This window comes from Semicossyphus pulcher, unplaced genomic scaffold (assembly GCF_022749685.1).
Source record: "Semicossyphus pulcher isolate SPU_LCO1_2020_fin unplaced genomic scaffold, fSemPul1.0.p SCAF_15, whole genome shotgun sequence".
In the NCBI taxonomy this organism is placed as follows: Eukaryota; Metazoa; Chordata; class Actinopteri; order Labriformes; family Labridae; genus Semicossyphus; species Semicossyphus pulcher.
In genome coordinates, this window is record NW_027211659.1 from 13,378,713 (window position 1) to 13,391,803 (window position 13,091).

The following is a 13,091-nucleotide window of genomic DNA, read 5'->3' on the forward strand; positions in this document are numbered from 1 at the left end:
GATTAGTGAGGAGCAATGTAAGTGATGACCCCCATTGTAATCCAATAGTATAGTTCAAGGGGGGAGGAGAGCCAGGTGGCAGCGGATAATTTTCTTATCGTAAATTAATGTTCAGCTCTTAGATGCAAAACCACCCACTTGGAGTCATAATGTGAGGCTGTGGATGCTAGATTTAAGTTACACGAGGGATCCTATACTCCTGTGAATCCTGTAGTGATTAAACCCCAGAGAGGACTAGATGATTAAATTTTTTAACCTCCTTTCACAGGTATATGTTCTTCTCAGATTGGGAGGGCCTGAATGGACAACCTGGCGTGGAACGGGCCTTTATGGACGGGACCAACCGTTACGGGATCGTTAGAACTAAACTTGGCTGGCCAGCTGGTATCACTGTAGACATCGAGGCCCAGCGCATCTACTGGGTTGACAGTCGCTATGACTACATCGAGACTGCAACATATGACGGCCTTCATAGGTAAATATTTAATGAGTTATCCCTCAAAAAATATGCAGTTTTATTATTTTAATTGACCAGAAAACGTTAAAGCTAATCCTTGAAATTCTGTGTGTTAGCCACAAGAAAGGCCTGTGTATTCTAATAAATCAATGCTCTCAACACTTTTAACAGAAAAACAGTGGTCCATGGAGGTACCGTGGTCCCACACCCATTTGGAATCAGTCTGTTTGAGCACAATATCTATTACACGGACTGGACCAAGATGGCTGTGATGAAAGCCAACAAGTTCTCTGACAGCAGTCCTCAAGTTGTTTACAGTACACCTCAGGCTCCGCACGGAGTAGCAGTGATTCATCAGCTGCAGCAGCCATATGGTCAGTGATCACAGTTCTTATTGTTCATTGTGCGCTATAATGTAAATTTACCCCGATTTTCTGACATGTGACTGCAAGCGTTACTGAAGGAAAGCCATAAATAGGAATAGTTAAAGCAGATTACAATCTATAATTCTTTTCTTATAGTTTACTGGGATTGTTTTTGTTTGCAGTGCCAAGCCCCTGTAGTGTAGACAGAGGTGGATGTGAGCAGATCTGTGTTCTGAGTCATCGGAGTGACAATGGAGGATTGGGTTACCGCTGCAAATGTCGCATGGGCTATGATCTACATGCCGATGGAAAGCGATGTTATGGTAAGAGAGCACAACTGTTATCAGTGTAATTGTTTGTTTCTTAAACAGATCTCGTTATATTTCCTGGTTTAAAGTGGTAATCTCAAAGATCAGTTTCGTCCTCTTTGGCGATAAATGGTAATTGCGGGAGCACACTTGCATGTGTGACGTCCACGGTTGGCTCTACCTGTAACTCTTGATTTTCCTCGCTGACGGTCGCTTTCCTTTTTAGACTGTTTGCCTTCATCTGAGCGTCGAATTTGTGTCTTTTTCTTTGGATTTTCACTTATTTTTGAAGTTGTATCTGTAGTCATCGATCTTTTCTTTGTTTGTTCAGCCATAGCAAATTACTGTTTACTCGCAAAACTCGCAGAGACAGGAAAAGCAGCCGCTTAGCTCCGCCTACCCTCTCTGGCAGACCAACCACTGCTGAGTGAAGGAAAACACGTCACTAACTGGGCGCCGCTTGTGATTTTTTCCGTAAATGTCGCCACAGACAGCCAGTCTGTAATACTGCAAATGCAAAGGCTTTCATCAGTGGGCCATAGGCTCAATCACCATTGTGTTACCTCATTCAGCGATAGATAGTGACTTAACAGACATTTATTTAAATGTTGTTTATTACTTTAAAAAAAAAAAATTATGGAAAAATTATGTTACCCCCTAAAGTGTAAAGTGTTTTCATCTTGTATGTATTTGTGAGGCTTTGCCATGAATGATCCTCTGATTTCCTATCCTTAGCCGTGAGGCAGTTTCTGCTGTTCTCCAGCCAGCTGGCCGTGAGAGGGATCCCCTTCAACCTGTCCTCTCAGGAAGATATTATCCTGCCTGTCACTGGATCCCCTTCCTACTTCGTCGGGGTGGATTTTAGTGCTGAAGACGATGCTATCTTCTTCTCAGACACAGCCAAAGATATTATCTATAAACAAAAAGTGGATGGGACTGGTGAGCATCTTGCAATCGTTCTTGTTGGGATTGTTTAGAAAATCCTTAAAAAATGTACACATGACATCATAACAATAGCGTAATAATCCTAGGTAAGTAGAGTATGAAAAACTACTAGCAGCTAATATGTTTTCCGGTGTTTTCTCTGTGCATACATCCTTGGATAATTTCTTTCCGAGCAGAGAGCTCTACCATGTGATCCGGCCAGGCTTATACAGGGAGTTAAGGGAGTGCCTGATGGGGCCGACTGGTACTATGGGGGAGGGAGTGGACAGCATGGACAGTGTGAAATGGATCATATAATCAACTTACATCTCAAACTAATTACTTAAAAATGAGAATGACAAAATAATCAAGAATGTTTCACCAAGTAGTTTTGATATTTAGCTTCAAAACTGTCACTTAAGCTGTGTTAATGTGTTAATCCATGAGCAGTCAGACCGCACACAAAAAGAAACTCCACTGCTCTGATCAGTGATGTTGTTTTTGGAGCTGCTCTAGTTTTTTTTGTCAGGTCCACATGGGGAAAATGCAAGCTGACAGCCTATTTATTTAAATGTGTTCCTCTTTCATCTCTGTGTAAAACGGTGGTCTGACTGCTTTGATCTGCACAGGCAGGGAGGTGCTGGCAGCCAATAGAGTGGATGGCGTGGAGGACCTGGCTTACGACTGGATTTCAAAAAACCTCTATTGGACTGACCCGCGATACAGGAGCATATCCGTCATGAAGCTAGCCGATAAGTCCAGGAGAGCCATCATACAAAACCTCAACAACCCGAGGGCTATCGTTGTGCATCCTCTCATTGGGTAAATATGAGATGATAAGACTAGATAGTTTGCTTGTACTCCTCTCCAGAGAGGTTACGATGACAATGAAGAGTCAGCTATAAAGCTATAAAAAAGTTGTAGGGATCCATTTAGATTGAAGCCCTCCGACAGCGCCGTACTGAAGCTCCATCGTTACATAGCCTATATACTTGTACACTGAAACACACAGTGGCATAATATAGGTGTCCCAGTGTTTGCAGGAGCTTTACACACACACAACGTTGTTTCGTCCTAGCTCCGCCATTTACACAGATGCCATTCTGCAACTTTACCCCACCACTCCGCCTTCATGACTTTTACACAGACTGGGAGGCATAACAAAGGTGCTGAACAGTTAAAGTGCCTGCAAAGTCATGGTTATATGACTATAAGGCAATAGTCCTACCCATTATATGATAACACACTCCCAATGTATCTGAAGGAATTTAAGCCAGATACAGCCCATGTGTCTGAATGTATGTGTCCGGCGACATTAAGATATGTTCACCCAAACAAAAAATGTCCCCCATGCACGCTCCCACCCGATAAAAGGAAATCCTTATTTAGAACAAGCTGTTGATTCCAATTGCCTCAAAGTCATAAGGCCTCTCTGTCCAACAGCTGAGATTAGTTGAGCGTGAAGGGCAGTATTGTAGAGACCACTAAGAAGTTGGCTTAAACAGAAAAGCTGTACAATGTTAAAGTATCCAAAATCTAAAATATGACGTCTAAATAGGTGTTTTGCTTCGGCATACTATAGATCTCTCAAAGTGTTCATAGTGAGTACATTTTTTTAATTAAATATGATGTGTGGTTTTTTTTTGGCAGATATATATTTTGGACCGACTGGTACCGGCCAGCGAAGATTATGAGGGCTTGGGGTGACGGGTCACATGCCCTGTCTATAGTAAACACTACACTTGGCTGGCCTAATGGCCTGGCTATTGACTGGAGGTGAGTCAAACATCTTTATAGCCATGTAGCTAATATAACTGTCCCACAATGCACCATTTAACCTTCTTTATTACATTTCAACATTTATGTAATTTTTCATTCTTTTACCCATAAATTTTGATTTTTACAGCAGTGGTTTTTCCTCTGACAGCATGCACTTGCTCTCTGCTTTTATCTCCTCTCAGCGCAATGCGTCTGTATTGGGTGGATGCCTTCTTTGACAAAATTGAACACAGTAATTTTGATGGACAGAACAGGATTTCTTTGGACCGCATTACACAGATATCCCATCCATTTGGGCTCACCATTTTTGAAGGTAATAAGCACTGGGAATAAACATCAAGCTTCCTGTACAGTTCCATTTGAGGATCACGTATTTAATCTAAGATCTAAGATCTAGATCTAAGATGTTTATATATTTAAACTGTGGTTTGTTAATCTTGTTTTAATTTTGCTCATGTCGAAAGAGCAGTTAGTGATACCATGAGGAGATGAAAGATACAGTAATCGAGGTTATGCTCTGTTGCTCCTGTGTCATGAAGGCTATGCATACTTTACTGACTGGCGCCTGGGTGGTATTGTACGTGTGCGCAAGACGGATGGTGGGGAGATGGTCGTTATCAGAAGGGGAATCAGCCACATCATGCATGTCAAGTCTTTCAACTCCAACTCTCAGATTGGTCAGTATCTTTATCCACTCTCTCTCTCTTCTCACTCCACTATTCATGCATAGCTGAGACTCACACACGTCAGTCATATCCCTGGTAATTACACTCCGCTCTCCTTCTCAGGTTCCAACCTCTGCAACAGGCAGACGAATCCTAACGGAGACTGCAGCCACTTCTGCTTCCCGGCTCCAGACTCTCAGAGGGTGTGTGGCTGTCCGTATGGCATGAAGCTGTTGCCCAATCAGCAGACGTGTGTGGAGGACGCTTCCAATGAGCCCCCCACACTGCAGTGCGGAGCCAACTCCTTCTCCTGTGGCAACGGCAAATGTGTCCCAAACAGCTACAGATGCGATGGTGTTGACGACTGCCATGACAACAGTGACGAACTCGACTGTGGAGTTAACAGTAATGTTTTTCTTTGTAAATCCAGACCAGAGTACCAGAGTAACACACTGATTCATGCTCAAGCTTATTTGTATTCAATCGTCTCTTTTTTCAGACACCACCTGCTCTGCCACTGCCTTCACCTGTGCCAATAAGCGCTGCGTGCCTGTAGGATGGCGCTGCGACGGGCACAATGACTGTTTTGATAACAGCGATGAGTTGAACTGCCCGACACGGGGTCCTGGATCGTGTCCTGCCAATCAGTTCACCTGTGCCAACAACCGCTGCATCCCACATACCTGGCGATGTGACACTGATAACGACTGTGGGGACAGTTCAGATGAAGCTGACTGCCGTGGGTATCCCTCTATAGGCTGTTAACTTTAAAAGGATTTGCACACAGACTAGTTTTGTTCTCAAGAAGCAAATTACATGCCAGTATAGTGGAGAAAACAGGTATTAAAGAAAGTACTGATAAAGCTTATTTGGGCTTGATGAAAATGTAACTATAGGTTTGATTAGATAATAAATTAACCCATGTTTATGTCAGGTTCCTTCTCAAAACTATTTATAAACTTCACATTTTTGTTCTTCTTAAAACATTTAAATGAATTGTGTTTCTACAAAAAAAAAAACAGATCTTGCAGGCACATGCAATCCAGGACAGTTTCAGTGTCCGGACCACCGCTGCATAGACCCCAACTATGTCTGTGACGGGGACAGAGACTGTGTGGATGGGGCGGACGAGCAGGGATGCAGTGAGTACCTTCCAGTTTTACATTATTTTTACGATATGCTTATCATCTTTTATACAAGTATGTATAAAATCTATAGATGAGATCTTGTATCAGCTCATGTAGGCCTTCTGAATTGGAGCTTTATCACACTTTCCCAATAAAGAATTAATTCATTTGTTCAGTCATTCATAAATTATTTCGTGCATTCAGCAGCGTCTGTCTGCATCAGCTGAACATGCTCAAAAAGGTCAATTGAATTCTCTGTAAAATTCAACAAGCATTTGCTAAACCTCTTAGTTTATTGATCCCATTACCTGTGTTGCACAACAATTGAGCTCAGCATACTGTATATACGAAACCGCGGAAATAGTGGATACCAGGTTTAACTTACTCAACTGGATTTTTCAGTCTACAACTGCACTGCGAATGAGTTCAAGTGCTCCAGTGGTCACCAGTGCATCAACTCCTACTACCGATGTGACGGAGTCAATGATTGCAGTGATCGCTCAGATGAGCATGGCTGTCGTAAGTATTTAAATTCTGCCTTTGTGTATAGGTTATATTACTGGAGCATCACTCAGTCTTTCACCAAGGTTACTAATATATATAATTTTTCTCCGTTGCTAAGTAACTGTTTTTTCTCCTCTCAGCTACGAGGCCACCTGGGATGTGCCACCATGAGAGTGAGTTCCAGTGTCAGTCAGATGGGAGCTGTGTCCCCTCGACCTGGGAGTGTGACGGTCATCCAGACTGCGAGGATGGCAGCGACGAACACCACGCCTGCCCACCTCGCACCTGCCCCTCCTCGCTCTTTCGCTGCGACAACGGAAACTGCGTGTTACGCGGCTGGCTTTGTGACGGGGACAACGACTGCAGGGACATGAGCGACGAAAGAGACTGTCCCACGCCGCCTTTCCGATGTCCGAGCTGGCAGTGGCAGTGCCCTGGCCACAGCTTGTGCATCAAACTCAGTTCAGTGTGTGACAACACTCCTGACTGCCCCAACGGTGCTGACGAGTCTCCTCTCTGCAGTAAGTCTGATCTTTGCTTAAGCCTGGAACATGTTCTTTATCCACCAGCGAGACTTGATTGTTTTATTACATTTTGCTGGCCTCTTCAAATTCTATTAAATTTCACATCCCATGACAAACAGGATCATACTCTCTATTAATTTTATTGACATTCTTGTTTTCTGTAAACAGAAGGGGCTTCATTTTTGTGTTGAATGTTATCTGTTTGTCTTTGAGTTCTTGTGTTAAAATCATGCATGTGTGTGATCTGAGCTGTATTAACCTGAAAATTATCTTTGATTGTCCTTTCTTGCCTTTCTCACTACTTTCAGACGAGCCTTTGCCAGGTAGGAACAAACTCTCAATCATTGGTAGAAATGCCGCAAGTAGTTTTGATTCATATTTAACAAAGACGTTGTCCCTATTAACTATTTTGATATGTATAGATTTGTTTCAAAACATAATCAAAGAAAGCTGTTCTTGCTGGTAGAATGAGTGTGGGAATAATTGCACCAAATGTGTATCAATGTAGTTCGTTGGCTCAGAGTAGCACTTCTAAAGATGTAGTTAGTGCTTGTTGTTCGTTAGAGAACGTATTTTAATTCATGTGTTGCATGAGTTATGATTTAGATGATTGATTTCCGTTTTGGGGTTTTAAATTGTGCTTTCTCTGCTTTCACCTCAGATCAGGAGAGCTGTTCTGACAACAACGCTGGCTGCACCCACGGTTGCATTCAAGGTCCGTTCGGGGCCCAGTGCACATGCCCTGTGGGTTTTCAACTGAGCAATGACTCGAAAACCTGCGAGGATGTAGATGAATGTAACCCCCCTGGACAATGTAGCCAGCACTGCTTTAATGAAAGAGGCTCTTTCCGCTGCCACTGCCAGGATGGTTACACTCTCGAAGCAGACCAGCGTACCTGCAAGGCCTCAGGTGAGGAGGCTTAAACCTACTTTACATGGAACTTATTGCTCCCCTGGTAGTTGTAAAAAAAACTATAATTTCATAATGCAGTAAAATAGGAAATAGGCCAATTACCTTTCCCACAGTGATTTGGTTGTCAAGATGATTAGCGTATACAGTACAAATCTCCGCTGTGCAGGGTAGGAATGAGCAGTGATAAAGGGGGAGCCTGGCCCCCAGACTGTGAGACGGACACAATGTCTTTCTTCTCCCTTGTCTCTCCCTGCTGCTCTGATTTCTTTAGATAAGACAAATAACATATATGTCACTCACTGGCCATCAGCGGCGTAATTAGGACATAATCACTAACAAAGGGCTGTTTATGGGGAGCGTGCCTGACATGAGCTCCTCTTCCACACAGATAACCCGCTGAAAGGCTCTGCAATACAATAGGTCATTATTTGGACAAAAGTGCATTCCCTACGGATGGCCATGTGAGCAGGGTCTATTTAGTGGTCCTGGTGTAGGGTTTTGGTAGACATGTGAAAACTGACAAGTGATCTAATTAGCATGAGAAAGGACATGAAAATATCTAACAGAGCTTTGATGTCTGTTTGCAGATTCTCGTGAGGCATTTTTGCTCGTGGCAAGCCGGAATCAGATCGTTCAAGATGACATAACCGCTCAGCCCAATGTGGTCCGCTCACTTGTTCGAGACGGACGCAACATTGTGGCCCTGGATTTTGACTCGGTCGCTGACCGTGTGTACTGGTCAGACACGAGCCAGGACAGGATCTGGAGTGCTAACAAAAACGGCAGTGACAGAACAGTGGTGAGTTTACTGACATGATGCACTGAAACTCTTTATGTTAATTCCCAGCTCATAAACATTTTTAACTAATAATGAGTCTCTTGCGGACAGATATTTGACAGTGGAGTGACTGTGACGGAGAGCCTGGCTGTGGACTGGGTGGGCAGGAACCTGTACTGGACTGACTACGTCTTGGAGACAATTGAAGTGTCTAAACTGGACGGCACCCACCGCACTGTATTAGTCAGTGAAAATGTCACCAACCCCCGAGGCCTGGTGCTGGACCCCAGGGATAGGTACATTAAATATGTGTGGAATGTAATGCATGGTCTGTTATGGTGTCTGCTCGGTGTTAAAAGTGTTTGTTTTGCAGTGCTCACCTGATGTTTTGGACAGACTGGGGGAGGAACCCTCGCATTGAGAAGGCCAGCATGGATGGCAAATTGAGAACTGTCATCATAAGCAACAAGCTGTACTGGCCCAACGGTCTAACAATAGACTACCCGAACAATTTGTTGTACTTTGCTGATGCCTACTTGGACTTCATTGACTTCTGCGATTATAACGGCAACAACAGGAAGCAAGTTCTGGCCAGTGACCTGGTGAGTGTATGAGAAGGAAGACAAATATCTGTAAAGCTCTTATTTATGCTGATCATCTAAAGTGAACAGAGCACGTTTAATTTCCTTTTGAATAGCATGTGTAAGACACACTTTTTTTTCTTTTGCTACTCTCTATGAAAAGGTACTGCAACATCCCCACGCAATTACCATTTTTGAGGATTTTGTGTATTGGACCGACAGATACATCAACCGTGTGATGCGAGCCCATAAGTGGCATGGGGAGAACCAGACAGTGATGCTGTTCAACCTCCCTCAGCCCATGGGTCTGGTGGCAGTACACCCAGCCAGGCAGCCAGCAGGTATGACAAATATAATCCATAATTCTGCATCAGTATTTGCTGATGCTGACCACTGCGTTGGCCTGTATCATGCTATGCAGAACCTATGTAGTTTACTCTGCTGACTCTTTGGGAATGCGTGTGTGGTTTGACCAATTTTAGGTGAAAATCGCTGCTTGAGGAGTCCCTGCACTCATATCTGCTTGCTTTCCGCTGTGGGACCGAGTTACTTCTCCTGCGCCTGCCCCTCAGGCTGGACACTGGCAGCGGACCAAATCACCTGCACCAGAGGTATGCTTCTCTGCCAAATGGAGGGGAACACTCATCACTCAGTTTGATGAAAAGGAAGTCGGGTCAAATGCAGTTGATAAATATATTTACTTATAAGCTGTTAATCTAAAAAAGCCGACCAGTTGCAGCAGAAATCCTGTTTTTTATATCATTTATACGAAGCCGTCTCAGTGTCGGTAAGAGGACAAATCTTTCAAAATACTAAACTTGCATCAAAAATCACTCCAGGTACTTGTCAACAGTGTCCCATTTAAATTCCCTTGTAAACTGCTGTTCCATTCATAAATATTTAGAATCATATAAGCATGTCTTTCAAGGTCTTTAGAAGACAAGGGACCTTTAATTCAAAGTCCCCCTTAGGTCAACAGCTTAACTCATCTCAGGTTTCAGCCCATTCAAGCCAAGCAGAACTCAGTCTCCCCCTGAGGCCGACGATTATCCAAGAATGAAAATGCCCCACAACCATTCATCGATTCTAATCTCTGACGACAAAGCAAATCAGATTGTGGAAACAACTTTCACCAGTCAATCCTCTTTGGAGATAGATCAGGATTCCTATTTTGCACCAGGTTTCAAACATTAAAAACAAAGATTATCATGGACTAAATCTATATCCTGTAAACAGGCTGCTTTCCTAGCGCTGTTTCAAATGAGTTAAGTAACTTTTGTAGGATTAAGTAGTGCACAGCTTTTACGCATATTCTCGTCCTAGGGAGGTTTTGTTTTACTGTAGAAAGAGCTTCTTTTTTATTGACTGTTTTTGTATTACTTTTGTAGTTGAAGATCCTTTCCTGGTGGTTGTGAGAGACAGCATCATCTATGGCATTTCTCTGAACCCAGAAGACAAGAGTAACGACGCTATGGTCCCTGTTGCCGGGCTTCAGAATGGCTATGATGTTGACTTTGATGACAACGAGCAGGCAATCTACTGGGTGGAGCACCCTGTAAGTTACTCTCCAAAGACCCTTTTGTCAGTTTCCTTGATCTTAGTTTGCTACAGTAAATGGGGAACGTGTGTGCTGCATAGAGACGCATATTTGGGATAAGAGTAATTATTTATTATACACACTAATAACTCAATTATAACACATGAATTACTCTGCACATCCACACTCTGCACTGGTTGAGATGAATCTGTCTTCCTTTGTTTGCAGGGTGAGATCCACAGGGTGAATTCAGACGGTACCAACAGGACAGAGTTTGCACCTGCAGCCATCCTTGGCTCCCCTGTCGGCCTGGCTTTAGACTGGATAACAGAGAACCTGTACTACACCAATCCAGCCACACAGTCTATTGAGGTGAGTAGTTGTACTTTTTTTTTAACTTTATTACACATTCACTAAACTAAATTGAGTATTTTTAGTGATTGCAGTTGTAAAAGAAAAACAGGAAAGTCCAAATAAGGGCAGTGTCACAACACAGCTGAGCGGTACGGTAATTGCACTTTGTTTGTTTTTGTGCTCGGCTAGGTTATGAAGTTGAGAGGGGAGGTACAGTACCGGAAAACTCTGATCACAAATAACGGCTCTCCGACTGGCGCTGGAAGTCCTCTTGGCATCGCAGTGGACCCAGCACGTGGGTAAGCCCCATTTAACGCAGTCCTGGCACGGCCTCTCGTCCTAACAGCTACTGAGCTCTAACAGCCTCCTCATCGCCATCTGCTCTGCCTCTAGAGAGAAGTGAACGGTGTTACTGAATAGCCTGCTGCACACTCAAACCCCAGCAGCGAAGAATAGTGTACGACATGAATAAAAAAGAAAGACCTTGAAACATTTTTTAACTTGTTTGAGTATAAAATGTACACAAGGTATTTAAAGATGTATAGAGATCCATGATTTTGTAAGTAGTATCAGAGAACAAACTCTAACCTCTGTTCTTGTTTTCTTGAATGTTTTCCCAGCAAACTTTACTGGACAGACCAGGGAACAGAGAGCGGCATCCCTGCCAAGGTGGCATCTGCGGACATGGACGGTTTAAACCCTGTCATCTTGTTCACCAACAACCTCGATCACATTGAGTTCCTCACTGTGGACATCCAGGAGAACAAGCTGTACTGGGCTGTTACAAGCACTGGCATGGTGGGTCGTTACTGTCACAGCTCTCAAGAATCACAATCTGTTCATTTTCTTTAAGTCAACCTCATTGTAATATGGATAACTGCACAAAACCAATGTTTAACTGGCTGTCTGGCACGTGAATCTCCACAGATTGAGCGAGGTGATGCAGATGGAAGTAACCGCATCACCATAGTAACAGGCCTGTCTCACCCCTGGGGTGTGGCTGTCCATCAAAACTACCTCTACTTCACTGATCGGGACTTTGAGGTCATAGAGCGTGTGGACAAGTCAACGGGTGCCAACAGGGTTGTGCTGCGAGACAACATTTCTGGACTCAGAGTCCTGAAAGTGCATTACCGTGAGAGTGAGTGAAACATCCTCCTCCTCATTCATTTCTCAGGTTTTTGTTGCTTTTGCTTATTTGTCATACTGTATCCTCTCTCCAAACTCAGCCTCTGCAGGTACATCCAATGGCTGCACCAACAATATGGGAGCGTGTGAGCAGCTGTGCCTGCCTCGGACACAGGGGCTGTTTACCTGCGCGTGTGCCACAGGTTTTAAACTGAACGCTGACAACAGGACCTGCGCTCACTACCAGTCCTATGCGGTCATCTCCACTCTGTCTGCAGTCAAGGGCTTCAGTCTGGAAGGGGCAGACCACTCTGAGGCCATGGTGCCCGTGGCTGGGAGAGGTGATTCTCATAAATGACCTATTTCTGTGCAGTATGTTCCATAGGTTACATTTATTTTAAAAGTTTCTAAAATGTAAATAAGTCCAGTTCAAAAGAAAAAAAGGAGTACATGGAATAAATAAGTGATTGACAGAGTAACGGAAAATTACATTTCAATATGGTTATAGTGTTTGGAGAAGTGATTTTAGTCTCTAATGACTGCGTTATCCTCCTGCAGGCCGTAATGCTTTACACATCGATGTACACATGGCTTCGGGTTTCATCTACTGGTGCGACTTCAGCAGCACCGTGGCGGCACAGAACGGAGTCAGACGGATCAAGCCAGATGGCTCAGGATTACGTAGTATAGTAACATCTGGAATAGGTCGCAACGGCATACGAGGAATCGCTGTGGACTGGGTTGCAGGTATGTCATTGTGCTATATGATGTTTCAACACAGTCTGCAAGAAGTGTTGATGGACGTCACTTCCCAAACAAAACCATTCTTTTAAGATTTTCTTTATACATCCCTTACGTGCCCTCCTGTTCAATTTATAATCTTTGTTATATATCATATATTTGTCATTAATTCATGTGAGTTACTTCCTCAACACTTAATTAGATACAGGTTAAATAGGCTTGTTATTTTGATTTTTGTTTTGAAATGGATGTAGATTAAGTTCAGCCCCATCAAAGCATCCTTCAGTTGTATCATAGCGTTGGCGGCAGACAGCCTTTCTGGGTGACGTAGGCCTCAGGCAGCAGACTGTTGAGTCAAAGTTGAAGAAGCTCTATCAAAGTGCTGAACTCAGAGAGCAGGCAGATC

The 13,091-nt window shown here is 43.6% G+C and overlaps 1 protein-coding gene across 2 annotated transcripts in view; it reads left to right on the forward strand.

The window, feature by feature from the left end:
- The window catches only part of lrp2a (low density lipoprotein receptor-related protein 2a), a 43,545-nt gene that overhangs the window by 11,210 nt on the left and 19,244 nt on the right, over positions 1 to 13,091 (forward strand). The window contains exons 13-39 of one of the 2 annotated variants that reach the window (XM_069662674.1): positions 269 to 475; positions 629 to 831; positions 1,005 to 1,145; positions 1,866 to 2,069; positions 2,684 to 2,876; positions 3,705 to 3,830; positions 4,016 to 4,146; positions 4,373 to 4,510; positions 4,622 to 4,903; positions 4,998 to 5,237; positions 5,521 to 5,640; positions 6,028 to 6,144; positions 6,270 to 6,650; positions 6,962 to 6,976; positions 7,315 to 7,563; positions 8,154 to 8,365; positions 8,456 to 8,640; positions 8,718 to 8,946; positions 9,089 to 9,266; positions 9,408 to 9,536; positions 10,314 to 10,480; positions 10,691 to 10,834; positions 11,006 to 11,115; positions 11,437 to 11,614; positions 11,744 to 11,957; positions 12,046 to 12,285; positions 12,503 to 12,691. In XM_069662674.1, coding sequence (XP_069518775.1) covers positions 269 to 475; positions 629 to 831; positions 1,005 to 1,145; positions 1,866 to 2,069; positions 2,684 to 2,876; positions 3,705 to 3,830; positions 4,016 to 4,146; positions 4,373 to 4,510; positions 4,622 to 4,903; positions 4,998 to 5,237; positions 5,521 to 5,640; positions 6,028 to 6,144; positions 6,270 to 6,650; positions 6,962 to 6,976; positions 7,315 to 7,563; positions 8,154 to 8,365; positions 8,456 to 8,640; positions 8,718 to 8,946; positions 9,089 to 9,266; positions 9,408 to 9,536; positions 10,314 to 10,480; positions 10,691 to 10,834; positions 11,006 to 11,115; positions 11,437 to 11,614; positions 11,744 to 11,957; positions 12,046 to 12,285; positions 12,503 to 12,691 — 4,922 coding nt within the window. The remainder of the gene's footprint in view (positions 1 to 268; positions 476 to 628; positions 832 to 1,004; positions 1,146 to 1,865; positions 2,070 to 2,683; positions 2,877 to 3,704; positions 3,831 to 4,015; positions 4,147 to 4,372; positions 4,511 to 4,621; positions 4,904 to 4,997; positions 5,238 to 5,520; positions 5,641 to 6,027; positions 6,145 to 6,269; positions 6,651 to 6,961; positions 6,977 to 7,314; positions 7,564 to 8,153; positions 8,366 to 8,455; positions 8,641 to 8,717; positions 8,947 to 9,088; positions 9,267 to 9,407; positions 9,537 to 10,313; positions 10,481 to 10,690; positions 10,835 to 11,005; positions 11,116 to 11,436; positions 11,615 to 11,743; positions 11,958 to 12,045; positions 12,286 to 12,502; positions 12,692 to 13,091) is intronic. The other variant, XM_069662675.1, reaches the window with a different exon arrangement.